Genomic DNA, 26,703 nt, shown 5'->3' with positions numbered 1-26,703 from the left:
CTGATTGGTGGGGGCGTCGGGGAGGGGCGGGGCTCCGAGCCGGAGGTTTTGTTGTGAGGGTCGGTTGTCAAGCAGCGGCCAATCAGGGCAGGGGATGGAGGCAAGTGGGGGTCGCCCGTGGAGCAGAGCCTTGGCCTCGGGAGCCGCAGCTGCAGGTGGAGTGGGCCGGGGGGCGAGGGGGCGAGGGGATGGACGGTGGGCCCCGGGCCGGGCCGAGCCAGGCGGGGCCGGGCCGGGCCGGGCTGCGGCGGAGAGGTTTGCGGGCGCGGGGAGGTGGGAGCCCTTCCCCACCGGCCGGCGGAGCGGAGTGGGAGGACCCGGGGAGGCCGAGGGACCAGCCTTCGCCGCGGGAGGGGCGGGACCGGCGTGGAGGCCTGAGGGCAAAGCGGGGAGGCCGGAAGCTGAGCCGGGGGTCCGCGGGAGGCTGGGGGGTGGCTAGGGACGCTGGAAGCAGCAGAATGAATGAATGGGGATCCTGGTAGCCGAGGGGAACGCGGAGTAAAGGGGGTCTGGCGGGGCCGGGCCAAGTTAGGGAGCTCAGCAGACAAGTGTGTGTGAATGGGGGACGCGGGAGGCGGGGAGAAGGAGTGGAGGGCGAGAGGGGCAGGACGGGGGGACCCAGGGGGGAAGGGATGGGAGAGGAGAGGTTTCCTGGGGAAAGAGCTTGGAGGAGGTAGGTTGGAAGCACCTTAAGGTGGCCTTTTAGGGTGGAGGAGTCATACCGGCTCATGCCCCGGCTGGAGACCTAGTTCCCAGCATCCTCTTTGGGAATTTGGGGGACCAGGATTAGTTCCTTGGCCACAAACTCGGGGGGTGGGGTGGGGGTGGGGGTTAGATCCTCAGGGCCCTGTTTGACATTCTCCCCAGAGAAGACTTCAGCACCTGTCTTGGGGGGGAGGGGGTTACCCCTTATGTGCCCCTTAGCCTGGACTCCACCCATCTCCACACAGTGACTCAGAAATCTGTCTGAGCTACAGACATATGTTCTTCCCCACCTGGCGGCTGCTGCTGCTGCACCTCAGACAGCCAGCTCCTCCCCTCATCCTGGCCTCCGGGAGGACCTTCCCCTGTGTCTCCAGGTCACCTTGTCTGAGGTGCCCCCTCTCCTGCCTCTCAACCCCAATTTGCAGTGCAGCTCCTGGCTTTGGTAGGTGTCTGTCTGTGTCTTTATTAAGTGGCCTCAGGGATGCAGGGAGCTGCAGTTTGCAAATCAGGGTTTCCCCCTTCCACCCCCCCAAGCTCCCACCGAGTGTTTCCTAAAAAGCCATCACCTCTGTTTGCGTTCCAGCCCAGGGTTGAGCTGAGATGGTTCGAGCCTGACATTCCATGACCCAGGATCCGGACGGGCGTGAACAGGCTGCTCCTGTGGATGATTTGAAACCGAGAGCTGGTCCCAGAGAAAGGCATTCCCTCTGCCTGGATGTGTGGGAACTCCCTGCCGATCTGATTGGCGGGTCTGGGGGGGATCCACCCCCACCCCTGGAGCAAAGCAGTCCGTTTTGTGGGTGGAGCTTCAAGTGCCAGACAGCTGAAGGATGGCCACCCCCGTGGTCACCAAGACAGCCTGGAAATTGCGTGAGTGCTTCTTCTTTCTTTCTCGCCACATGTATCCTACTGGCTGGGGGGAGCCTGAACCCCCAGCTTTGTCTTCTACTCTTGGCACAAGCGGAGACCCCCCCAGGCCTGGGGTAAGATCAAGATGCAGATCCTGACCTTGGCGCTTTGCTGGGTGACATTGGCCAGGGGACTTAGTTTCCTGCCTGCACCATGAGATAGTTGCGTCTACGTTCTAGAGATTCAAGTGAGAAAACAAATGTAATAAAGCGCTTAGGGCAGGATTTGCAGTTAGGCTGACAGGTGGAATGGGGCGAGATTTCTGAAAGATATTCTTGACATTTTCAGGCATCTCACAAGCCAAGTGTCCGCCATCAGCTGAGGGCATCCTGGGGCGGGGGGCAGGGTGAGAGGGTAGGCAGAGGGACATTGACAGGGCTCTGCAATGCACCTGAGCGTGAGCACGACCCACTGCAGTCATTCCTCCCCATGGCAGTGGTCGGCAAACTCATTAGTCGGCAGAGCCAAATATCAGCAGTACAACCATTGAGAGCCAGAAACTGACTTCTGCGCATGGCCAGAAGTTTCATTCGCACTGTACGTGTGCGCCCACATGTGGTGTTTTGTGAAAGAGCCGTACTCAAGGGACCAAAGAGTCGCATGTGGCTCATAAGCCACAGTTCGCCAACCACTGCCCTGTGGCAGTGCCAAACTCTGATCCAAGGACCCCTTTGTACTCCAATTACGGAGTACCCCGGAGTCCTTGTATATGGGAGTTCTAGCTATCAGTATTTACCGTGCCAGCCATACCGACACCTTTCCAAACATCAACATACAGGCAAACAGGCCACTGGTGATGATGTCATCACACCACGCATCTTCTGGGAAACTAGATTCTTAGGCGCAAACAGAAGCCTAAGAGTCAAATACCATGTTAGTATTATCAGAAAAACAGACTTGTTCTCTTGGACCCTCTGGAAGGTTCTCGAGGACCCCAAAGTGCCCCGGATCACATTTGAGGACCGCGGCCCTCCTCGTCGGTGCCTCTGTGGGTCCCACCCCCCTGTAGTAACTGGTTGGTATACTCCTGGTGCCCAGACTGGTAGCCCCGTGCTGTGAACTGTCCGCGGGCTGTTTTCAGAAGCTGGGGCAGGCCTTCGCTTTTTTAACTGTGGGAACTTGGGCGCAGCTCTTTGCTGGGCCTCAGTGTCCTCGTTTGTAAAATGGGAGGTTTGAACCATTTTCAAATGGTTCCTCTAAGCCCGAGGGTGCTGGGAGAATCCTGTGACCAGCTCCCGAGAAAGGTACCCTTTGGACAGCGTGGCTGTCTGTCTGTTAGGGTTATGTACCTATGCCTTCAACAACGAGGGAGGTCGTAGGGGGCAAAATAGGCAAAGGTCCCTGTGAAATGGGGTCCAGAGCCTGAGAACGCCAGGCAGGAATCAGATGGCCACACCCCTCTGTCTCTCCTCGAGTTCTCAGCTGGGCATGTGCTTTGAAGCAGTGAACTTGGTGATGGAGGATGGGGTAGGTGAGCATTGTAGGGGTCTAAACTGCATGTGCAAAGGCCCTGAGGCAGCAGTTCGGTGCAGAAGTCCGAGGAGGCCACGGCTGCAGCACAGCTTTGGGGAGAGTGTGGTGCCACAGGCTGGTGAGGATCCCAGCTTTTCGGACGCTTTGCTTTATCTGAAAGGCAGGGCCAAGCCAGCCAGCGTTCAGGTGGGAGGTAAGGAGCTCAGGCATCTGACAGTTTCACGCGCACAGCACTTTAGCTGTGGGAGGCCTCCTAGTTACCCAGGGCGTCGGCACAGTAGGGTTTTCCCTGTCTGAGTGGGGAGACCTGTCTTGGTACTCCTCCCTCCCGGGAGGAACTCACTCAGGAATGAGCTGGGAGACCTGGGCGGCCTCCTGGTTCCTTGCCTGTGTTTTGTTCCCTTCGGAGCATTGATGCCTCTGGGGTTTTAGTCTGCTGCCCCCACTGCTGCCCTGGGCGTCCCGGCCAGGGGCCCTGTGGCTGCCCACAGTGATCTTATGTCCCTCTGACTGGTCAGCCCTCACTCCCACCCCCTCACACCCTCTTGCCCCCCTCCTCACACAGCCCACCCTCTCTGCCCACCTGGGCCCCAGTGCTCGCTGTCTGCGTGGTGCCTAGTCCTTAGCCTGCCTCATAGCCACGGAGTGCTCACTCCCTACCAGCAGCTCGCAGGCACCTTCTCACTGAATCCTCACCAACTCCATGAGCCAGGCACTATTATTAACATTTCTTTATTAAAAAAAATTCTTATTGATTTTAGAGAGGAAGAGGGAGAGAAAGAGAAATATCAATGATTATAGAGAATCAATGGCTGGCTGTCTCCTGCATGCCCCCTACTGGGGGTGAAACCCGCAACCTGGGCATGTGCCCTGACCTGGAACTGAACTCTGACCTCCTGGTTCATAGGTCAACGTTCTGGCACTGTTATTATTAACCCCACTTACCAGGTGAGGGACCCAGTCCTCAGAGAGGGTGAGTGACTTGCCTAAAGCCACACAGCCTGCAATGTCAGAGCTCAGATCAGAACCGGGGCCATGACTCGAGCTGTGGGCAGCTTGTCTAGCGTGGACCAGAACGGCTCTTAAAGTTCTTTCCAAAGAGGGGTTTGTGTGCGCAGCGAGGGGCAGCCTGCGAGGTGCTTAGGTGCTACTTAGCACAATACTTTTTATCCTAATAATTGTTTTCCTTTTGCTTTTCGTGTCATAGAAAAAACATAGTGGACATATGACACTTGTGATCCCGTGAATATTATTGCTTGCAAGACAGAATAAAAATAGCAAGCCAGTTTAAAAAATGGAGCATAGTGCGTCAGTAGTATTACCAGTTGATGTGCAGAAAAGGGAAGAAAATCACGAGGCCTAGGGTGAGACAGGTGTCAGCGGAGTGGAGAAAGTCATCTCTGTCTCAGGCCCAGGCCTGCTTGTCAGCAGGTGCCAGGAGGGGTGTCTGGGCACCAATGGGGGGGGGGGGTGTCTGGGCACCAAACGGGGGGTGGCTGGGCACCAAAGAGGGTGTGTCTGGGCACCAAACGGGGGGTGTCTGGGCACCAAAGGACGTGTGTCTGGGCACCAAACGGGGGTGTCTGGGCACCAAAGGGGGTGTGTCGGCACCAAAGGGGGTGTGTCTGGGCACCAAAGGGGGCGTGTCTGGGCACCAAACGGGGGGTGTCTGGGCACCAAACGGGGGGGGGGGGTGTCTGGGCACCAAACGGGAGGTGTCTGGGCACCAAAGGGGGGTGTCTGGGCACCAAAGGGGCAGAGCCTTTGAGAGGGGCCGCTGGTGCCAGAGCTGGTGGCCCAGCAGGGCCAGGCCCTCCCCTCCATGCGGCCCATTGCGCCCCTGACTGGCCTGACTGCCTCCCCTCTGCCCTTTCCCATGCAGAGGAAATTGTCGCCCACGCCAGCAATGTGTCCTCCCTGGTGCTGGGCAAAGGCTCCGGGCGGCTGCTGGCGACCGGGGGGGACGACTGCCGTGTCAACCTGTGGTCCATCAACAAGCCCAACTGCATCATGGTGAGCGGCCGGTGGGGGGGGGGGGGGGCGAGGGCGGGAGGGGCTGCGGGCGGGATGGGTGCGGTGGGAGAGGCACCTGTCCTCTGGGGGCCCATCCCGAGGGGAAGGGAGAGGACACAGCACGACATCACCCCTCCCCCAGCTGTGGGCTCAGGGAGTCCCAGGACAGCGGCAGAGGGCAGCGACAGTGCCCCTCCTCGGGAACGGGGTGTCACCAGGTGCGGGCACCAAACGGGGGGTGGTGCCCACACCGGGGAGCCTGGGAGCCTGCCCCCCCCCCCCGCCCAGGGCCCATCCGCCCGCCTGGCAGCTGTGTGTGGGTGACCGATATAGTTCCACCTCGTTCCCCTGGAAGGGTTTCGGGCGCCGGCCTGGAGTGGGCAGAGCGCTGCTGGTTCTCGATTAGACCTCCCCTGGCCCCATAGCTGCAGTCAGTGCTGAAAACCGTTCCCAAACAGGAAGCCATGCAGAGGGGAAAATACAAAAACGGCAGACACGCGGCCCCGTTAGCCAAGACCACTGCGGCTGGTTGTTGGTCTGCTGATACACACAGACATGCACATGCACACACGTGCAGACTTGTGCATTTATGTTGCACACACACACACACGTGCCAACACACATACAGGTGCACACGCAGACATTAATAGCAGTATGTTTCCAGAACGCTCTCACTGTCCTGTGGCCTGGTTTTTAAAAAACACAAGAGGTAAGCATTTTCCTGCGTCAGAATAATCTCCTTGAATGACATGATTTTAATGGCCTCCTGGTGTGCCATGGAGTGAGCTGGCATGGGCTGGGCCCCGCCCTGTTCCCAGCATGGAGGTCACTCGCAGCCTTTGGCTCTGCTCAGCGACGTGGTGAACAGCCTCACCGGCTAAATCTGTGAGCAGATCTGTGATGGTTGCATTGAATCTGAGGGTGTTCACTTTTCACAAAGCTTCTAAACCCTGCTGCCAAACTGCCCTCCAGAAACCCGTTTACCTTCCCACTGGGAGCACGGGCCTCGCTCTTCCCACACAGCCCCCGGCATCACACTCCTGACTCTTGGCCACATCAGGATAAAGAATAAACAGGACGGGAGGTGGTATTTGTCAGTAGAGACTTAGCTCATTGACTTGGAGATCCATCAGAGAACAGGTCTGACCCAGACCGCAGCCAGGGGTCCGGACAGTGGCAGTTGAATTCAGAACAGAATTGAAATCGTTTGTTTTGTTTCCCTTCGTTTTTAACATCTAAATGTGCCCTGTCCCTTAATGACAGAGTAACGTACACAGTTAGAAAACTCAGCAGAGACCAGAGATGGACATGAAGCGAGCCTAGGCTCTGGTCCTCAGAGAAGCACAGGGGACAGTTTGGGGTCTAGACTTAGCTTCTCACACTGGTGCAGCTACAGGCTCCCGTGGGCCTCAGCTGAGCCATGCCCCTCCCCCTCCCCTAACACGCCCCACCCCCACCCTAGGCTCTCCACAGACCAGGCCTTGCAGGGCCTCTAACTTGCCAAGTTCCTTCCCACTCAGGGAACTTACGCTCCCTCCGTGGCAGTCACTGTGGTCTGTGTCTGTGCATTTTGGAGGGTGTGACCTCCCGTCGTTCAGTATGACACCCAGTGAGCAGTGACACATCTTCCTTCCCCTTCCCCACCTCCCTCCCTGGAGACGGCCTCGCTCCCGGCTCCCGGGCGCCCTTCCATCCTTCAGAATGACTTCGTACATTCAGGAGCGGATGTTCATGTCTGCTCCCCTCCCCCCTTTTCTACCAGTGGCCTCACCCTATACACACTGTCTCCATCTCTTTCCACCTGGACGTGGCACGGAGGTTGGTCTGCGCCCTAGGCTGGGGGTTGCCCGTCCATTTTCACTGCTGAATGACTAGCAGTCCATTGCGTGGGTGGCCATGATGACACAGTGTCCTGTGACGGGCCTTTGTATTGTTTCTGGTCTTTTGTCCAAGGCATTCGCTGCAGTGAGTGACCTGGGTGTGTATTGTTGCACCTGCGTCTGCGTGGGCGGGAACGGGCATTTCTCACCGGGTGGGTGTGCCCAGTTGCCCTCCGTGGAGTATGGACCCACGGTGACATTTGGGAGTTAGACCAGCTGCTTGTAACTGTCTGGCCTTGGGGTAGTTCCACTGAGTTTTCCCTACTGTCCCCAACCCCCAGGGGGAAGGTCAGCAAACACTGATGGCGTCACTACTGTGCCTCGGGGTGGCCAGTGCTGGGCGGAGTGGCAGACACCCGGATTTCAGACCTGGCCTCTCCAGAAGCCGGAAACGCCGGCACTGTCCTCCTCTCCCTCCTAGGCTCAGCTGGCCCAGCGCCCCAGCTCTGAGTTTGGGGGAGACTCACATTTTCAGCAAAGTCACTCCCAAGATGCAGGCTCTGAGAGCCTCCTCCTGGGAGCTGGGTCCTCCAGTGGGTCAGCGCTTGGGGACACGGGCATTGTGGAGGGGAGGAAGGGGTCCCATTGAGAGCCCGCCTCTCCTCTGCCGTGGTCCCCTCCTGCAGAGCCCAGTGGGCCGCAGTTTGGACTCAGCTGCCCCCCCACCCCCGCAGGGGCCCAGGGCCGTTTCTGCAGGTGGCGTCTGTCAGGCGCACAGTGAGCAGTGGCGGGGTTGGGTGTGACGGGTCTGGCCCACGTTTAGCCCTGAGAGCTGAGGCCGGAGAAGCGGCTGCTCAGCCGCCGTCTCCTGAGCCACTTCTCGCGGACACACTTCCTGGGGACCCATAATTTGGGGCAGCACCTGGGGGTCTGTCCAGGAAGCACCCTGAAGCCGCCACCTTCTCCCCGCAGAGCCTGACGGGGCACACGTCCCCGGTGGAGAGCGTCCGCCTCAACGCGCCCGAGGAGCTCATCGTGGCCGGCTCCCAGTCCGGCTCCATCCGCGTCTGGGACCTGGAAGCTGCCAAAAGTAGGTGCCTGCGCTCCCTCCCCCGCGCTCCCTGCGCCCTGCTGTCCGGGCTCCGTCCTGTCGCTTCCTCCGGGAAGCCCGTCCTGACTAGGAGGGGTGCTCCGTCCTGGGACACTGGCCCCCATCTCTGAATGCTGGCGCCGAGGAGGCGCCTGGTGAATGTCCGAGCAGACAGCTGTGGGGGTGGGCGGGTGGGTACGTTTGTGGATTCAGAACCTGCAAGGACATCGGGTGCCACCGGAGGCCACACAGGAGTGAGGTAGCTGTGAGGGGCACTCTGGGGAGCGGGTGGCCCCACGGGGCGGCCCCCACTCAGCCGCCTGCAGGGTGGGGCCTGGGTGGCCAGCCCTTCTGTTTGCTGCCGCTCTGGTGGTTTCAGTCTAGTTTTCGCCTTTATAGGAGTCAGAGTGTAAGAAGGCAGGAACCGGTCGGTGTACAAATACTCACCTTTCCCCTCCTTCCCCTGACAGAGGCCTCAGCCTCTGCCCTCTAACCTGGTGTTTTGCTCATTCCCTCCATCTTTCTAAACAACATGGTTCCGCTGCCATTTCTTTCTAAGAGCATTGCATATGGCAGCACTGAACACTGCAGGCCAACTGGAGAGGCCACGGTTTGCTGCCCGCCGCTGGCCTGGGCTTCCAGCGTGCCGGGTGGGGCCACCGCTGAAGCGGGGAGGAAGCGGGCGTGAGGTTGCCAAGGCTGCTTTTCCCAGAATTGATCCTCCCCTCCCCCCCCCCCCCCCCCCCCCCCCCCCCCCCATGCCTGGCTGAGACTCAGGTCTCTGGGCTCCTCCCGGGGGGCGTGCTCTGCCTCCGCTGGAGGACGGTGGCTGTCAGCCACACTCAGTGGCCAGGGCCATTCTGCCGAGGGCAGTGGTCTTCTTGTGTCCTGGGTGCCGGGCCTCGTGCGTGCGCTTGCCCCCTGGTGCGGGCTGCATGCTTAGCATCGCGTACGCCCCCCACTGCTTGGCCGCACGCAGGACCCACGGCGTCTGTGCTGGGGCATTGCCGGAGCCAAGGGGCCAGGGAACCAGCAGAAAACGCAGAAAGGCTCGGCGGAAGGCAGTTCCCACCTGGGAAGTCTCTGCTGACCAAGTCCCAGCGGACGGCACCAGCCGCTCCCGGCACCGGAGCGGGGGACACGGGGAGGACGGGGCTGTGCGTCCTCGGACACAGCCATTTCGCGTGCACGGGAAAACGTGAGCGTTCCCCACGGTGGGCAAGCAGTGGAAGCCGGAGGCCTGTCTGGAACTCCTGGGCGTGGAGTCCCCACAGTGGCCGCTCTCAGGCTCCTTACAAACGTGGCCCAGACCCCACTCGCAGCGAACACGACTCAGAAGTGGAATAGGCCCAGAATCGGCTTTCAGTAAGCTGCCAGCTGACCGATGCAGAGCCAGGCTGGCAGGGCCCCCTTCTTCGTCGGATAGGCACACTGGGCCCAGGGAGGCCACTGAGCTCCGTGAGGGCCCTCTGGCTGGGGGAGGCGGAAGCTGGGACTCGAATCCTGAGGTCAGAATTCCCATCCCAGTGCTCCGCCGTCATCCGGTGGCTCAGTTGGGGAGTTTCTCGGGAGACCTTGAGTTTCTTCCCTCGGCAGCCATGGCAGGAAGAGCTGAGACCGTGGTGGCGTGCGTGGCAGTGGCAGGCTACGGAGGGGGTTCACGGCGGCTGCTCTGAAGGCAGCCCATCACCCGGGGGTTCAGGGAAGGATGAGCAGCAGCTCCTTGGCTGGGAGGTTCCCTCATGGTGTACACTCTGCAGCGCCCGTGACCCAGGCCTCCCTCCTGGGACAGGAGAGCAAGGGCAGCAGTCACGCCCGAAGAATGTGGTCCTGCCTGCTTTCCGTGGCGCAGCCAGAGGGCCAGGGTGGGCCAGCCGGATCCCGCTTCCCGAAGCCGGCCCACGCAGGGCGGGCCGCGCCACATCCTCTCGGGGGGGGGCAGGGTTTTGGAAACCTTGCTGTGGGATGCAGGGCCGTGGGCTGAAGCCGGAGCCAGCAGTCTGCCCCCTCCAGGCCCTGGGCTGGGCAGTGCGTGCCCGAGGCCGCCTTGACCAGAAACCCCGGTGGCGTGCGACCACCTCCTTGAAGGGAGCTCGCTACCTCCCAGCACCCGCGTCACCTCGGCTCACACCTCAGGGTGGCTGGGCTCCTGCCTGTCGGCCCCAGCATTCACGGGGGATCGGTTTCATGCGGACAGTAGAATTATAAATCTTTTAAAAAGCGAGACACACGAGGCCAGACGAGACAAATTTGATTCGGACCAGAGACGAACACTGTTTGCCTGTGGGCTGAGCAGGGCTATGGAGCTGCCTGCAGGGCCTCAAAAGGTGGGAATCAGCAGGACACTGGCCCCCCACCCCTGAGGTTCTGAGGCCCAGCATGTCCCCCCGTGTCCTCTCAGTCCTCACAGCTACCTGCCTCCAGGGCCACAGCTGGCACACCCTCTACTCGCCCTACTTGGTGGTGGTGGGGGGGGATGCTTTGCCCACCACTCCCCTTTGCCTGACATTCCCCTCCCCCTTTTGCTCTCCAAAACACACTGGGACAAGCTTAGAGCAAAAGCTGGGGGACTGCGATGCATTTTCCCGAGGTTTAGATAACGTCGGAAATGGCTCTCAGGAGGAAAAGAGGGAAGTTAGTTGTTAGGGTGGTAGGACCCTGGTTGACTTTTGCCCCACTTTTTAAAGTCGTGTTATTCTTCAGTATGAAAGCCCCACACAAACCCAACAGCCTCTGAGCCGGCGTCTCTGCTTCTCTCGTTAGTTCTCCGCACGCTCGTGGGACACAAAGCCAGCATCTGCAGCCTGGACTTCCACCCCTACGGCGAGTTTGTGGCCTCGGGCTCCCAGGACACGAACATCAAGGTGAGATGCCACTCCCAGCCCGGGGTCTCCTGCCTGGGAGTCGGTTCTCAGCTCTTTGTGGGGCGTCTTCTCTGTGCGGAAACAGAGAAGGGAGATGGGACATTTCTGCTTGGAATTCCCAGCTTTATTTTATTTTAAATATGTTTTTATTGATTAAAGAGAGGGAGAGAGAAACAGCAACGGTGAGAATCATTGATCACCTGCCTCCTGCACGCCCCCTACTTGGGATTAAGCACACAACCCAGGCCTGTGCCCCAACCGGGAATCGAACCATGATCTCCTGGTTCATAGGTCAGCGCTCAATCAGAGTCACACCGGCCAAGCAGAATTCCCAGCTTTAGTGAGCAGTTTCCAGACTTCTGTCATTTGGGGGTTTAATGACCTGCAGCCACACTCTGGCCTCGGGGCCAGGCGTTAGGCCCCCCCAGTGCAGGCACGGCCTGGGTTGTGCCTGTCCTGACTGCCCTCTGCTCCTCTCCCGCAGCTCTGGGACATCAGGAGGAAAGGCTGCGTCTTCCGGTACCGGGTAAGGAAGGCCCCGCGGTGGTCATCCCACAGCTCCCTGCGGGCACGGAGCATGGTGGTGCCGCACTGGCAGGGCTGGAGGGCATTGCTGTCCAACATGGGTGAGAGCGTGAGAAATGTGAATCATGTGAATCCGGAGCGGAGCAGGGTGCTGGGCGTGGTCCACCTGGACCCCCAGCTCTCCACGAATCCCCCCAAAACCAGGGGGAGGGGTGCCTGTGCATAGAAGTTTGGAAGCACTGAGTTTAACATAGGCTTACTCTTAAAGAGATTTTTATTTTTTATTTTTTATTCTTAGAGGTTTTTAGACCCTTTGACGTGAAGAGGGGGCACTTAACTCTAAAAAGAGGCATAAGGCTGACCATGCATCTTGGTTTCCTGGAGCCTCTGCAGGCCTGGGAGTCCACGGTCCCCTGGGAAGTGTCCCTCTTTGGCATCTCCTACACGTCTCCCCTCATTGCCCGCACCCCAGGATGCCTGCTTGTCGAAGGCCGGGGTGGCGGGGGGCGGTGGGGAGGGAAGGCCCTGGGCCGGACCCCGAGGGTGAGCCCGTGCTCTGTCCTCCTCAGGGGCACAGCGAGGCTGTGCGGTGTCTCCGGTTCAGCCCCGACGGGAAGTGGTTGGCATCGGCTGCAGATGACCACTCAGTGAAGGTAGCCCCCGGTGTCTGCGGGTCACGCTCAGGCTGGTCCCCACCTCCCCCCTTGGGGTTGCTGTCCCAAGCTGTGCAGATGGGAAGGTGGTGTGTGGACAGAGCTTGGGCTGGACCAGAGGGAGAGGGTGGTCCTGACCTCCACCCGCCTGCCCCAGCTCTGGGATCTGACGGCTGGCAAGATGATGTCCGAGTTCCCTGGCCACACGGGGCCCGTCAACGTGGTGGAGTTCCACCCCAACGAGTACCTCCTGGCGTCCGGCAGCTCCGACAGGTGAGAAGGAGCGGCAGGGCCCGCCGCCTGTGACTGCGCTCCTCACATGGCTGCCGGAGCGGATGTGTATCTGTCCCCAATCTGCCTCTGCCCAGGGTGTCATATGCCTGAGACTCTAGCTGAAAAACTGCCAGCCCAAGATGGGCCTTTGGCTTCCGGCCTGTGTCCTGGGCCTTCAGGGCATGTCCAGATCCAAGGCTCACGTTGGCCTCCCACTGTGTCCCTCCCCCTGCCTGTCCAGGGCCAGCCTGCCCCAGGCTCTGCTCTCATGGCCCTGAGGGAGGGGTGTGTGTGTAGGGGGAGGAGGCCTGTGTGGAGCCAGCGCTCTGGCTGCCTTTGCAGGACCATCCGCTTCTGGGACCTGGAGAAGTTCCAGGTGGTGAGCTGCATCGAAGGGGAGCCGGGGCCTGTCAGGTACGCCGGCCACTGGGCGTGGGCAGTCCTCCCGGGGGGTGAGGGGTGGGTGCGGGGGGCAGCCCTCCTGGAGGGTGAGGGGTGGGTGCGGGGGACAGCCCCCCTGGGGCGTGAGGGGTGGGTGCAGGGGGCAGCCCTCCTGGGGGGTGAGGGTTGGGTGCGGGGGGCAGCCCTCCCGGGGGGTGAGGGGTGGGTGGGGGGCAGCCCTTCAGGGGGTGAGGGGTGGGTGCGAGGGGCAGCCCTTCCAGGGGGTGAGGGGTGGGTGCGGGGGGCAGCCCTCCTGGGGGGTGCGGGGTGGGTGCGGGGGGCAGCCCTCCTGGGGGGTGAGGGGTGGGTGCGGGGGCCAGCCCTTCCCGGGGGTGAGGGGTGGGTGCAGGGGGCAGCCCTCCTGGAGGTGAGGGGTGGGTGCGAGGGGCAGCCCTTCCAGGGGGTGAGGGTGGGTGCGGGGGGCTTCCCTCCTGTCCTGGGCTCCCCACGGCCTCCCCAGTCTCCTGGGACCCATGGCCTCTCTCGCCTGCCCAGGAGCATCCTCTTCAACCCCGACGGCTGCTGCCTGTACAGCGGCTGCCAGGACTCGCTGCGCGTCTACGGCTGGGAGCCCGAGCGCTGCTTTGACATGGTCCTCGTCAGCTGGGGCAAGGTGGCTGACCTGGCCATCTGCAACAACCAGCTGGTGAGCTCTCTGCCCGCACCCCCTCCCCCGCTACTGTCTGCCCAGCTGCTCCCACCAGCCCAGCAGGCACCCCCCCCTCCCCCCCGGCCCTGCAGGTTTCCTGCCCACCTCCCCCAGCCACTGCTCTGCCGCCTCCTGCAGATCGGCGTGGCCTTCTCCCAGAGCAACGTCTCCTCATACGTGGTGGACCTGACCCGGGTCACCAGGACAGGCACGGTGGCCCAGGACCCCGTGCAGGACAGCCGGCTCCTGGCGCAGCAGCCGCCCCTCCCCACCGCCCCCCTCCGGCGCATCTACGAGCGGCCCAGCACCACCTGCAGCAAGCCTCAGAGGTGGGCTCGGGGCTCGGGGGGCTCCCTGGGGGAGCTTTGGGGGGCCCGGCCTGGCCTCACTGGCCGTCCTCCTCTGCTGCCCGCAGGGTGAAGCAGAACTCGGAGAGCGAGCGCCGCAGCCCCAGCAGCGAGGACGACCGGGACGAGCGGGAGTCCCGCGCGGAGATCCAGAACGCCGAGGACTACAACGAGATCTTCCAGCCCAAGAACAGCATCAGTGAGGCCCGGCTCCCACCGGGAGCCCCGCTCCCTTCGTTCCTACCCCCACGCCCGGCCAGTCTGTCCTCGGGAACTCAGTGCCCTGCCCGCCCGCCCGCCCGCCCGCCACAGGGGCGAGTGGGTGGGCAGGGGTGGGACTGAGTCTGTGGGCCAGGACAGGGTCGCAGGTGTGCACCTCCCACCCCATCCTCATGACAGGCTCCCAGCTCTAGGGACTCAGACAGGAGCCCTGGGCAGCTGACACGAGTCCCCAACCCGTCCCCTCTGCAGGTCGGACACCGCCTCGAAGAAGCGAGCCCTTCCCAGCACCCCCCGAGGACGGTGAGTCAGGGCGGGGCAGAGCTGGCCTCCCAGCTCCTCGGTGCTCTCCCCTCGGAGCCCCTCCCCGCACAGATTCAGCCCCTGCCGCTTGCTCAGGAGCTCCTACTGTGTGCCAAGCTCCTACTGTGTGTGCCAAGCCCCAGGCTGGTCCCTGGTGGTTGAGCGGGAACAGGGTAGGCAGGTGCTCCTCTCAAGCCCACAGATGAGCCCGGAAATGGGACACATGCTGTGGAGGAACAGGCGGGGCCGATGTAGGTGGGGGGCCTTGTGGCTCGTCAGCCCCTCACCGCCGGCGCCCCGGCACACATGCCTCGTGAGCTGGCGGACTGCCCTGCCTGGAGCTCCCTGGTCCCATCGATTCACAGGCTAGGTGCCTGCCTCCTGCCAGGCCTGGGGCTGGGTAGGTAGAAAGCGGGGGACAGCCCAGCCCCTGCCCTTGGGCCTCCCGAGGATCACACTGCTGACGTCTCTTCCCCACTGGCTCCTGCCCTGTCCCCTCGGGTACAGGTGTCGTCCAGAGTATCCCCCCTGAGCCCCGCCTCCTTCCTGACACATCTTTTCCTCCCGCCCCCAGACGTGGCCACAGCCAAGGAGGCAGCAAAGCCCAGCCCAGCCACGGACACGCCACTCCCGGTGCCAAACGTATGTCTGGGTGGAGGGCGTGTGAGACTCAGAGGGGCTGGAGCCCTGAGCCAGGGTGAGGGGCTGCCCATCTGGGGGGCAGAGAGGGAGCCCTCCGGCCGGCTGCCCGCTGAGCCTCGGACCCCTCCAGCTCGAGGTCCCACCCTGGCCCCAGGTCGTCACTTCCACCCCCGCGCCCAAGGCTGAGCCCGCCATCATCCCCGCCACCCGCAACGAGCCCATCGGGCTCAAGGCCTCCGACTTCCTGCCTGTGAGTGGGGGCCCGGCCCGAGGGTGGGTGGAGGCCCGGGGGCGAGGGCAGAGCTTCGCTGCCAGCATCTGGCCTGTCCCCCAGGCCGTGAAGATCCCCCAGCAGACAGAGCTGGTCGACGAGGACGCCATGTCGCAAATCCGCAAAGGCCACGACACCATGTGCGTGGTGCTCACCAGCCGCCACAAGAACCTGGACACCGTGAGGGCCGTGTGGACCACGGGCGACATCAAGGCAAGCGCCTGCCCCTGCCCCCGCCCCGGGCTTAGGGCAGAACCGAGGAGGGCCGCAGGAACGGCCGATGGGGGGAGGCAGCCGTCACCACACCGTGGGTGACTCCGTTTCTCCCATCCTCATCACAAGCCGCCACTTGCTGCACACCCACCCGTGGGCCTGGCCTGTGCGGACACCGGGGGGCTCTGTTACACCACACACGGCGGCAGGGCCCTCCCCCAGTCCTCTGACGGGCGCTCTGTTTGCACAGACGTCGGTGGACTCGGCCGTAGCCATCAATGACCTGTCGGTGGTGGTGGACCTCCTTAACATCGTCAACCAGAAAGCGTAAGTGGCAGCGGGGCGGCGGGCGGAGCGGGCAGGGCTGGGTGCTGAGGGCACCTTTCCCGGCCTCTTCCCCAGCTCCCTGTGGAAGCTGGACCTGTGCACCACGGTCCTGCCGCAGATCGAGAAGCTCCTGCAGAGCAAGTACGAGAGGTACGCCGCGAAGCCCCTCCTCCCAGGGGGAGGGCAGAGGGGCTTGGGCGGGTCTCTCCCCAGGTGGTGCCCACGGGAGGTGGCTGTGCAGCCATGCTGCCCCCTGCAAGTTCCAGAGGCCAAGGTGCTGCCTCTCACCCTCTGCCCCTCTCTCTGTACTTGCTGTTCCCTGGCTGTGGCTGCATCCACCCGCCTGCCTCTGCAGCTACGTCCAGACAGGCTGCACCTCCCTGAAGCTGATCCTGCAGCGCTTCCTGCCCCTCATCACGGACATCCTGGCCGCCCCGCCCCCTGTGGGGGTCGACATCAGCCGGGAGGAGAGGTGAGGGCCAGGCAGTGCCTGTGTTGGGGCAGGGGTGCCAGGCCAGGTGAGGGCACACAGCCCACTGCTGGTGGCCCTGCTGGCACAGCTTATGCAGGAGGTCACTGTGCCTGGACAAAGACCCCAGTGCAGGGTGGAGGGTGGGGGGAGCCAAAGCCGGGTTCCTCCACAGCCTGGCTGTGCCCTGCGCCCTGGTGCCCTCTGCATGGCCTGGGAGCCGGGCGGGAGAGGTTAGGGCAGAAGGGCCCAGGGACAGTGGGGCCTCTGCTAGTGCTGCCCTCCGCCCGCAGGCTGCTCAAGTGCCGGCTCTGCTACAAGCAGCTCAAGAGCATCAGCGGCCTCGTCAGGAGCAAGTCGGGCCTGAGCGGCCGCCACGGCAGTGCCTTCCGGGAGCTGCACCTGCTCATGGCCAGTTTGGACTGAGGACCCCAATGGGTGGGGGCACCGGGCAACCCTTGGGGCCTGGCCTCCACCCCAACTCGTTACCTGTGCACCCACCGGCCCATGAGCCTCTGCCCTGTGGCCATCCTGGAGGTGGCGGCGCTGGCCCACTGGCCACCTCCACAGCCCTGAACTCTCAGACAACTTCCGTGCGGCTATGGCTGCCCAGCTTGCCCAATTCTCGCTTCGTGGGGCAGCCAACTGAGCCCTGGGGCTGCCGCTGTAATTTATAAGAAACTTTATTAAATTTGTAACTATTCCCTGGTTTTCTTGCCCAAAGGGGCATCTCGCCATGGCTTTCCCAGGTGCAGGATTGCAGGCAGAGGCCTGCACCAGGCTGTGTGGCCAGCAGGGGGCAGCAGAGCGCCAGGCCAACAGGAAAGGGCCCATTCAGGCTTAATCTGGGGGAAGTAGCAAATCTTCCCCCAGGGCTGGGAGATAGGTGAGAGTGAGCCCCACCACCCCGTCTCAGCCACACTCCCAGCTGTCCTGTGGATGCCACCATGCCAACAACTGCAGGGTGCCAGGACACGCCACCACCGTGCTGCCCCAGAGCCCAGCCTGCTCCCCCCCGTCCCGGAGGCCTTCAGAGACAGAGCTGGACACCCCCATCCTCCCCTGTGGGTTCTGAACACACCTCACTCCCTGCAGCAGCCCCAGTGCTGGTGGCCAGGATAAGCAACCCGACCCAGTGGGCTCAGCTCCAGTTGGAGGGGGGACCCCACTGAGCACAGGCTCCCTCAAGGCTGGGACCAAATTTAGCCCCCCCATGGGGGGGGGGTATCCTGTAAGCCAGGCGTCTTCAAACTACGGCCCGCGGGCCACATGCGGCCCTCAGAGGAGTCTGATCCGGCCCGCCAGGTTTTTTGGGCAGTGAGCGCAGCCGAGGTGTTACAGTAGGAATTAGTTCATATAGTCTGGCACTCCAGCTCTCTGAGGGACCGTGATCTGGCCCCCACTTTAAAAAGTTTGAGGACCCCTGCAGCCCTAGGGGAGGGTGGTGCTTACCTGTGGCCAGCTCACTACGTGGACAAGGCCAGGCCCAGCCTGGTGGTGCTGAGCCAGGAGAAGCCTGTATGTCCCACCTGTAAGACGGAGGTGACGACACCGTTGAGGGATCAGTGACAAGGGGAGGGGGCACCGGTCCTACCCATCGTGGATGTCCAGGCCACGCGATCCTTACTCAGGGCCGGCCTGGGGCTGTGGTGACCGCCAGCAGCGGGAACCAGCAGCACCACTGACGCCCTGCTCCTGGGCTCACAAGACCACACGTGTGTAAAAAGGCTTTTATTTTAATATTAAAAATGGCTAAGCTTCCAAAGGTTCTTAAATAGGCTTTCAGAGGAGCTATGGTCAGGAGGCCAGTGAGCGAGGAGAGTCTGGTGCCAGGCGGGTGGGTGAGGCAGAGTCCCCGCCCCCTGGCCTCCCGCCAGCCATAAATAACCCGCCGGTCGCGCTATGTACACAACGAACACTATTCCCAGGCCCGGTGTGGCCCTGGAGAACTGCCCCAGGGTGCCCACCACCCAGCCTGACGACAGTCCCTGTGCCTCCCGGGGGCTGCTCAGTCATCCCCGTAGAGGGTGCCCTGCAGGCTGGGAGAGGCGGGCCAGCCCGGGCCAGGCCACCTCCCAGCACTGCTGCCCTCCCCATGAGGGACCGCTCTCGGGGGGTCTGGGCCTGCCAGGTGGAGCGGGCCGGCCCTGCCCTTCCAGCCCACGTCGTTGGCACCAACAGCACAGCCGAGACACCGTTTCCTTCGGAACATGTTTCTCATCTCGGGAGACACAGGAGGAGCCTCCTCCGGCCTCCGCCTCCCAGGCTCCTGGCTGCGGCGGGAGCAGGCCCGTGAGGCCCCGGGACCGAGCCCCTGACACGCAGGGCGGACACGTCCATCACACAGGCAGCGGCCTGGACTTCCCTGCAGGGGGGAGGGGGCTGGTTAGCCTCCGGCTAAGAGCAGGAGGGAGCCGGGCAGAAGCACACAGACAGACAGACAGCAGGTAGCAGGACAGACCCAGCCCTGAGCGGCAGGCCCCCGGCACAGCCCTACACCCCACGGCAAGGCCAGGTGCGGGCAGCCCCGGGCCGAGGGCCCACACTCACCTGGAGACGGCGCCCCAGCCTCAGGCTGAAATCAAAGCAACAGGCGTCTCACTGGCAGGCCTGCCTTGGGCCGGGACCCCAGGACCTGCCGCCCTGTCTGCACCCCAAGCACTGGCTGGCCTTTCTTCGAGTGGGGGCTGGAGGCCTGGACCCCAGGCCCTGGCCAGGCTCCCTCCTCATCTAGGACGTCGTGGGGTGAGCCCTGCCCTTTCCGCCACGGACTGAGGCTCAGGGCTGGTGACGCAGAGCTGCCGTGACCGGCGTATTGCAGCCCAGCCAGGGACACTCACATCCCGGGCCCAAGTCACCAGCCCACGGGAGCCCTTGGGGGTGGGGGGTGGGGGGGAGTCCTTCCGTTTCCCTCTGTGAAACGGACACAGCACCATCTGCCCTGGCTGAAGCCCAGAGCCACCGCAGGTTGTGAAACAGGCTCTGGAGGCGTTTTGGGAGACTTTTAAAAAGCCCGCCTAGGTAAGGGCAGTCCCGTGGCGGTGACTGGCCCGTGAGGGTGGCTCACCACCTGCCCCCCCCCCCCCCCCGGCCGCCCACCCCCTGAATGCTCACCTGAGGGCTGCAGCCTCCGCCGGATGGAGCCAGGGCGGCTGGAGGTCCCGGAGCCGGGGGCCGAGTGGGCCCGGGCCGCGGCCGGCGGCGCCTGGCAGGCCGGCTCCCACTGCGGGCAGGGGACGCAGGTGGGTGGGGCTCCCCGCACCCCTCCACCACGCTCCCCTCCCGGCCTCCTGACACTGCTTCCCCGTCTGCAAAATGGCTGCCGTGACGCGCCCGGCTTGTTATTGGAGAGGTGAACAGGTAACACGTGGAAAGACTTGAGCTAGCCAACGCTGAGCACCTGTGCCCCTGCGCCTGCCCATCCCACCGGCTGAGGGCCCCGCGGGCACCTCGGAGGCCAAGGACTCCCTTTTGCTGCTGGGTTTGGGTTCGAGTTTTGGCTCCAGCCCCTCTGGCACCTCCTCCCACCCCCCCAAGTTGTCACCCCCTCCCAGGCTCTCCCTCCGGCCCCTGTGCCATCCCCCTACCTCCAGATGCTCTTGGCTGGACCATGACCCCAGCTCTGCCCTGCGGGACCCGGGGCCCAGCTCCACGGAGCGCACCCTCTCAGCAAACTTGAGGGAGTAGAGGGTCTCGCTGGTGTTCTTCTCCACGGGGGACACCTAGGGGGCACGCGGGCTCACTGTGACCCCACCCAAGCCAGCTGCCCCCACAGCACGGGAGGAGCAGCGTGCCCACCGGAGGGCGCTCACGGCCGGGGGGACGCTGGCCCAAAGGAAGGAGCTTGGGTTAGGTGACCAGACGTCCCGCTTTTGGTGGGACAGTCCCGATTTTCCGATCTCTAACAATCTGTCCCGCGGCCCGCGGCGTTTTAAAAAATATTACAACACTATTTTTGCGTTCTATGAAAGTCTTTGTTGCTCCATATAGACCAAAGTTTTAATCAAGACACCCCTCCACCCCCGCACCCCCTGTCAATGGTGTCCCGCTTTACCAATGCTAGAATCTGGTCACCTTAAACTTGGGAGGCACACGGGTGGGGGTGGGGGGCCCTGCCGGGGTGCATGTCACTGACTTCGGAGCTGCTGAGGACGAGGGCCCCTTCCCTGCACAGCCCGGGGCCCCCCAGGCCCTCACCTGCACCACCATGAGGGTCTTGCTGTCGCCGCTGAGCGAGTCCTGCAGGAGGTAGGTGAGCTTGGAGTTGCGGAAGGGCACGTGGCCCTGGCGGGACCGCAGCGCGGCGATGACGTCCCCCAGCGCCGACAGCGACCGGTTGATGTGCTGCGCCTCCCGCAGGCGGCTGCCCTCGGCCCCCGACTTGCCCACGCGCTCGGAGCCGGCCAGGTCCACCAGGTTCAGCTTCCCTGCGGGAGGGAGGGCGAGGCGGGCGCGGGGAGGTCAGGGCGGCCCGGAGGCGGGGGTGGGGGGTGGGGGGTGGAGGTGGGGGGGGTGTCGGGGGGCTGGGCGGGCCGCCCGGGCCCTCACTCACCCGTGGTGCGGAGGCCGGTGCTGCAGTCCACGCCGCGCACCGTCACGATGAGCAGGGCGTGCGAGCGGGAGCTGTGCTCGTTCAGGTTGGTGAACTCCGTGGTGCGGTTGGTGTGGCCGAACTCGAACACCTGGGGGCGGGCGAGAGGGTACAGGGTTCGAGGGGGGGCCTTGGGATCGCCCCGTCCCCAGCTGCCCCTGGAGTAAGGTGGCCAGCAGACGTCCCGCTTTTGGCGGGACAGTCCCGATTTTTAACCATTTGTCCCGCATCCCACGGTGTTTTTTTTTTAAAAAAAAAAAAGTCCAAAAGATGGAAAAGATACTTTCCAAATATCGGGACTTTTTTTTAAGACGTCGCAGGACAAATTGTTCAAAAGCGGGACGTCTGGTCACCTCACCCTGGAGGGGGGGTCGCCCTCTGTGTTGTACGAGGAGGAAACAGGCTCGGAAGGCTCGGGGCGGGTCCCCCCGCATCGCCCCGCCCCGCCCCGTCCCCCCGACCCACACCTTGTTGATGTCGTCCACGCTCTGCACCCGGAACTCCGTCAGCCCTGGCACATACAGCTGCCCACTGCCGTCGGGGCACAGCCGGATCTCCAGCTTCTCCTGGGGCTCCTGCCCCAGCAGGTCCCTGCAGGGGCGGGGGTGGGCGGAGGGAGGGAACCCCAGTCACTCTCTCCTCCTCTGTCTGCTGGCTCTGCACCTGCCCCAAACCCGGAATGTCCCTTCCTGGACACCAGGCCAAGCCCCTCCCCCGCCAGCTCCTCCCTGCACTCAGCCCCCTGACGGGCGGAGACCCATCGTCCCCCAACCACAAGGCCTGTGGCTGCTCCCCCTGCCCCCACAGTGCGCCGGCTCCCCACAGACCTCTCCATCGCCCCTGGGCGGCCTGCACGAGTGGGGGAGCTCCCAGGGGAAAAGGAACCCCTCAGGAGAGCAGAGAGCGCGCCCTCCTCCCTGCCCGCCGATGGGGGAGGGGCCTGGGGCCAGCAGAGCCTCTGAGCGGAGTCCTGGGGTACAGCCCCCGACTCCTCCTTCAAGGAGGCTCCACGCTCCCATCCCGCCTGGCTCCACGCGGTCCTGAGACCACCCAGCTTCCCGGGGGCATGTGCCACCCCAGGGCTGCCACTTGAGGGCCCTCAACCTGATGACCCCCCCTCCTCCCCGCCCCCTCCTCACCCCCCCCCCCAGCCCCCCGAGCCTCCAACCTGAGGGCCTCGTTGTAGATCTCGGCGGCGCTGACGGTGATGGTGAACTGCCAGTCGGAGGCCTTCTCCTGCACCTCGGAGAAGAGCAGCTGCAGGGCCCGCTGGTTGATGCCCGGGTTCTCGGGGGTTCCCTGGGGGCAGGAGCAGGGCCCCGTGAGCTGGGCCCCTCCCGCCCGAGGGGTGGCCCGTGCGGATGCTCACAGGGCGCCTGTGGCCCCAGCGCCCCCAGCTGCCCCTCGCAGGCAGGCCAGCCTCCCCGCCCGGAGCCTCCGTCTGCAGGCTGTTCTGTCCCCAGTTCCTCTCTCCCCACTGCAAGCAACTTCATCCGCCTCCTGGGGCCTCCGTTTCCCACCTTTAAAATGGTACCACCCTGCCCGACTGCCCTAGAGCCAGTGGTCGGCAAACTCATTAGTCCACAGAGCCAAATATATCAACAGGACGACGGAAATATCTTCTGAGAGTCAAATTTTTTTAAACTTAAAACTTCTTCTAACGCCACTTCTTCAACATAGACTTGCCCAGGCTGTGGCAAGTTTTGTGGAAGAGCCACACTCAAGGGGCCAAAGAGCCGCATGTGGCTCGAGAACCACAGTTTGCCGACCATGGTGTGAGGTGGTTGTGGTCACCCCGGCCTCTCCTACCACTGGGACCATCCCAGTGCCCTTCAGGCCCCAGCGCCTGGGGAGGTTGTGAGGCAAAACACACGACGCAGAACCCTGAGCCCTGACCCGTGGCAGCAAGGGGGGGTCCTCACTGCCTGAGGCCGCGCCCCCCCCCCCCCCCCGGCAGCAGGCACCCACCTCCATCGTGTACGTCTTGCCAGCACCCGTCTGGCCGTAGGCGAAGATGCAGACGTTGAACCCGTCGATGCAGGAGGTGATCAGGGCCTGCACCTCCTGGAAGACCTGGAGAGGGGGCACGGGATGGATGGAGGGTGTGGGGCTGCTGGGACCAGGGTCCCCGCCAGCACCTCATCCGGCCACTCCCCCTGACCGCTCCCTCCTTTGGCAATCACACACGGCACGTGACTGTGGACACCAGCTCCCTGGGGAGCCATCGTGACTACCGAGTCAGTGGCTCCAGACACAGATGGTAACCTCGCTGCCGAGAGACAGATGGGAAGACAGGGCAGTGCCTGCTGCCCGCCAACAACACCCGAAGGAGGGCCGCCCAGCCCTGGGGCGCAGGGACCCGCCCCCACCCCTGGAGGGTGCAGCCAAAGGAAGACAGAGGCCAGTCGCATGCCTGGCACCTCCTCCGCCTGCCTGCCTGCCTGCCTGACAGTGGGCAGAGGACGGGGGCAAAGGTAGGGCTGGGCACGGAGCAAAGCACAGGCCCAACAGGCCTGGCAGGTTGGCGCTGGCAGAGATAGAGCAGGTGCTGAGACCCCAGGCCTCCCACAGGCTGGAAGGACCGGGCTCAAAGCTGGCCAGGGTCAGGCGGATATGAGGAGCCACGTGGGTGGGCGGAGCTTCGGTGGTGGGCGTGGTTACGTGGGTGGGCGGGGCCACGTGGGTGGGTGGGCGGGACTGTGCCTGGATCTCTCCTTCCCAGCAGAAGCTTCCAAGGCCCCTCAGTCTTGGCTTCCCACCCTCTTCTCTCCAGAGGGAAGGAGAGAGGGACCCCGACACCCAGGCTTCTCTATCCTGTCTCCCCCTGCCATGCTCACACTGCTTTCTGTCCACCCCCGGCCATCTCTCCCTCTCCTGGTGAGTGTCTCTGTGTCCCCCCCTCTCCCCCCACCCCACCCGAGAGCCACACTCACGTCCTGCTGCGAGGCCCTCGGGGAGAAGACCTTGTCGAGCTCAAAGGACACGGGCTTCCCTTTGTGCAGCAGGTGGATGATGGAGTCATCGTCGGGGTCGAAGGTCACCGCGTTGGTGGCCTCCGGCCCTTCCCCGTCCTCTTTGGTGACCGGCCGGACACGCGCGATCACCCGGATGTTGCCTGGATTGGGGCGGGGGCGGGGGAGGAGAAAGGGGGCAGGCTGGGTCAAGACCAGACCGCGTCCACGCTGGTGCCCGCTGGAATCCTAAGCCGGCTGGTAGCTCAGGAGCCTCCTGCCTTCTAAGAAAGGCCCCCAGGGCCACCCAGCTGGTATCAGTCACTCACACTATAGTGTGAATTCCCTTATTGGGACATTTCCTTCCTGCGCAAACCAGTTGGGGGTGGGAGCTGCCCCTTGGGGACAGGGGGAAATTGTGGGGGTCGGGTGGTGAGGAGGAGGGGGTACGCCCTGGGATTGGCCGGCAGAGAGGCTGCCTTCCGGGGCGGGTGTTTGGGGCACGGATCTCCCAGACCTTCGGTGGGGTCCCGGTGCCCCTGGAATGAAGACTCCCCACCACAGCTCGCCTGGGCCCACCTCCCCTCTCCCCGTCCACGCCAACTCCCAGCCCAGGTCTCAGATCTAGCTCTGCCTCCTCCAGGACGCCCCCCAACACCCCTCCTCCCCAGCCCTGGCAACGGGACCCCTATCGGGGTTCCCTGGCTGATGGAGGATCATGGTCTGCCCTCCCAGCGGAAGTGAGCGCCGGGAGGCGGGGATGGCGTCTGTGGGCCCACGGCCAGGCCTCCATCCGTGTCAGGAGCAGCACCTGGCACAGGACAGGTGCCCCCTAGGCCTTCGTGGGGTGAGCAGGTGGCAGGGCAGCCACTCCCCACCCGGGCCTGGGGGTGAGCCAGGCCCTGCCTGCAATGTCTCCACTGCTCTATCCTCCAAGACGGAAAGACAGTAGCTCCTCAGTGGCAGGGGCCGTGGGGAGGGACAGGATCACCCCTGAGCCAGGCAGAGGACCCTGTGCCGGCGCCCCCTCCCCGCCCCCAGCCCGCCCGCCCGCCCGCCCGCCCGCAGTCACCTTTCAGCCGCACCAGCTCGTTGTGGCACTTCTTGCGCAGCTGCAGCTCCCGGCGGTACTTGCGCAGCAGCTCCTGGTTGTTGCTGTTCACCTCCTCGATGGCCTGGCCGATCTGGGGGGAAGCGGGGCACGCAGCACTGTCAGGGGGGCAGCTCCACAGACTGCCAGCCCCCCGGCTGGCGGAGCACTGTCCCCCGCCCTGGGCTGAGTCTCCTCTGGGGCGGGGTGTGTGTGTGTGTGTGTGTGTGTGTGTGCTGCGACCCGTTCCGCTGTTCAAAGAAGGAAACGGAGCCCCCGAGAGGCTGAGCCAAGGGTTCCAGGTTGCCCGGCTGCCCACTCAGAGAGCGGCGTCTCAGCCTCCCGCCACGGCACCCGCCCTCGCCCTCCGCTCCCGCTGGACCCAGATCCCAGCCCCGCCCGAGTAGCTGGGGACCCGAGGCAACAGGCTCGGAGTCTCCAAGCCCCGGTTTTCCCATCTGTAAAGTGGGGCGAACACCATCTAACTCGTGGGCCGGTAGGCGCCGGTAGGCGCCGGTAGGCAGAGATCTCCATGCTGCATTCCGCAGGGGGAAGCAGCGAGAGACGCCGGGCACACGCCCCTCTCTGCCCGGTGGGTGAGAGGGCACAGGCGCCCGGGAACTGCCGGCACGGAGGCCGCCTGCGGGGATCAGGGCGGCAGAGTCCCTCCCTTCTCCTCCGATGCCCTTCTTTCCGCCATGCCCGTGTCTTGCTGACATAATAATATTTGAAAGAAGAACCATTTTCTCCTCCTAAAAACATATCAGCCTCTGCCCGGCAGGGCCGTCACTAAGATTCAAGGAGCCTATGAAGGGCTCCGAGCGGGGGTGGCATGCGAGAGACACTGGCCATTCTCACATCGAGTGGAGCGCAGCTTGCCAAACTTAGAAAAAAATTCAAGCTGGCAGCTGTGAGGATGCACGCAGCGTGTGTGGGGGATAGGAGGGCGTCTGTAGCACGTTTGGGTTCGAGAGTCGGAATAGAACTAACGCCAAGCCGAAGCCGGTTTGGCTCAGTGGATAGAGCGTCGGTCTGCGGACTGAAAGGTCCCGGGTTCGATTCCGGTCAAGGGCATGTACGTTGGTTGCGGGCACATCCCCCGTGGGGGGTGTGCAGGAGGCAGCTGGTCGATGTTTCTCTCTCATCGACGTTTCTAGCTCTCTATCTCTCTCCCTTCCTCTCTGTAAAAAATCAATAAAATATATTAAAAAAAAAAAAAAAAAAAAAAAAAGAACGCCAAAATGCCTGCCCCTGAGCATATTTTTTCAAACAGGGTCTAGGGTGGCAGTGTGTGGTGTGTGGTGTGTGTGTGTGTGTGTGTGTGTGTGTGTGGAAGAGGCGGGCACAGATGTCTGGGGCCCAGTCTGCATTTTGTTTTTATTTTTTTAAATATATTTTATAGATTTTTCAGAGAGGAAGGGAGAGGGATAAAGAGTTAGAAACATCCATCAGCCGCCTCCTGCACACCCCCTACTGGTTGTGCCCGCAACCAAGGTACATGCCCTTGACCGGAATCGAACCCGGGACCTTTCAGTCCGCAGGCCGACGCTCTATCCACTGAGCCACACCGGTTTTGGCTCAGTCTGCATTCTGGAAGAGCGCCTGGGTGGATGCGGCCTGTGCCCAAGGCCTGGAGGCCGCTCCCCGCGCCACCCCCACGGCGGGCACTCACCTCGGCCTTGACGCCCCTGAGCGCCTCCTGCAGCAGCAGCGGGAAGCCGCGCACCTGCCGCTTGAGGCTGTTGTAGTCCTGGGTGAGTGTCCGCAGCGCCGGCTGCAGCGTCAGCAGGTTGGTCCGGACGCCTGGGGGCGGGCGGGCGGGCGGGTGGGGTGTCAGGCGCACGCATGGGGTGGGGGCTGCGGCG

The 26,703-nt window shown here is 63.4% G+C and overlaps 2 protein-coding genes across 11 annotated transcripts in view; one reads left to right on the top strand and one right to left on the bottom strand.

Annotated features, from left to right (window-relative positions):
- Positions 1–16,909, top strand: KATNB1 (katanin regulatory subunit B1). 2 transcript variants are annotated; one of them, XM_036440285.2, is made up of 20 exons: positions 1–155; positions 1,289–1,575; positions 4,970–5,100; positions 7,893–8,010; positions 10,774–10,874; positions 11,359–11,400; positions 11,969–12,052; positions 12,210–12,325; positions 12,668–12,739; positions 13,262–13,412; positions 13,554–13,744; positions 13,831–13,961; positions 14,234–14,284; positions 14,859–14,926; positions 15,081–15,176; positions 15,261–15,410; positions 15,661–15,737; positions 15,813–15,887; positions 16,093–16,209; positions 16,500–16,909. In XM_036440285.2, the coding sequence occupies exons 2-20, from the start codon at positions 1,536–1,538 to the stop codon at positions 16,630–16,632; spliced, it is 1,944 nt and encodes a 647-aa protein (XP_036296178.1). In that variant the 5' UTR covers positions 1–155; positions 1,289–1,535; the 3' UTR covers positions 16,633–16,909. The 2 variants fall into 2 exon arrangements, with proteins under 2 accessions (XP_036296178.1, XP_036296177.1); XM_036440284.2 differs by having other exon boundaries at positions 15,057–15,176.
- A 1,013-nt stretch (positions 16,910–17,922) lies between these two features.
- The window catches only part of KIFC3 (kinesin family member C3), a 40,584-nt gene continuing 31,803 nt past the window's right edge, over positions 17,923–26,703 (bottom strand). For 8 of the 9 annotated variants that reach the window (XM_036440267.2, XM_036440269.2, XM_036440270.2 and 5 more), the window contains 11 exons: positions 26,511–26,641; positions 24,821–24,932; positions 23,731–23,912; positions 22,766–22,870; positions 21,966–22,096; positions 21,265–21,388; positions 20,759–20,888; positions 20,404–20,633; positions 19,794–19,928; positions 19,321–19,429; positions 17,923–18,571 (listed from right to left, as the gene is read on the bottom strand). In XM_036440267.2, coding sequence (XP_036296160.1) covers positions 18,546–18,571; positions 19,321–19,429; positions 19,794–19,928; positions 20,404–20,633; positions 20,759–20,888; positions 21,265–21,388; positions 21,966–22,096; positions 22,766–22,870; positions 23,731–23,912; positions 24,821–24,932; positions 26,511–26,641 — 1,415 coding nt within the window. In that variant the 3' untranslated portion in view covers positions 17,923–18,545. Of the gene's footprint in view, positions 18,572–18,756; positions 18,782–19,320; positions 19,430–19,793; positions 19,929–20,403; positions 20,634–20,758; positions 20,889–21,264; positions 21,389–21,965; positions 22,097–22,765; positions 22,871–23,730; positions 23,913–24,820; positions 24,933–26,510; positions 26,642–26,703 lie in introns of all 9 variants that reach the window. The other variant, XM_036440268.2, reaches the window with a different exon arrangement.

The sequence above is a fragment of the Pipistrellus kuhlii genome, unplaced genomic scaffold (genome assembly GCF_014108245.1).
Source record: "Pipistrellus kuhlii isolate mPipKuh1 unplaced genomic scaffold, mPipKuh1.p scaffold_m20_p_17, whole genome shotgun sequence".
NCBI classification, from domain to species: domain Eukaryota; kingdom Metazoa; phylum Chordata; class Mammalia; order Chiroptera; family Vespertilionidae; genus Pipistrellus; species Pipistrellus kuhlii.
The sequence above is the reverse complement of the archived record's forward strand: the minus strand, read 5'-3'. Positions and strand labels throughout refer to the sequence as shown.

What these genes read in the sequence shown, in the direction of transcription:
- KATNB1 (XM_036440284.2), top strand. Translation starts at nt 1,536, where the DNA reads ATGGCCACCCCCGTGGTCACCAAGACAGCCTGGAAATTGC. An exon ending in ACCTGCAGCAAGCCTCAGAG is followed by an intron (nt 13,745 to 13,830) that starts GTGGGCTCGGGG and finishes TGCTGCCCGCAG; the next exon opens with GGTGAAGCAGAACTCGGAGA. An exon ending in GGACCACGGGCGACATCAAG is followed by an intron (nt 15,411 to 15,660) that starts GCAAGCGCCTGC and finishes CTGTTTGCACAG; the next exon opens with ACGTCGGTGGACTCGGCCGT.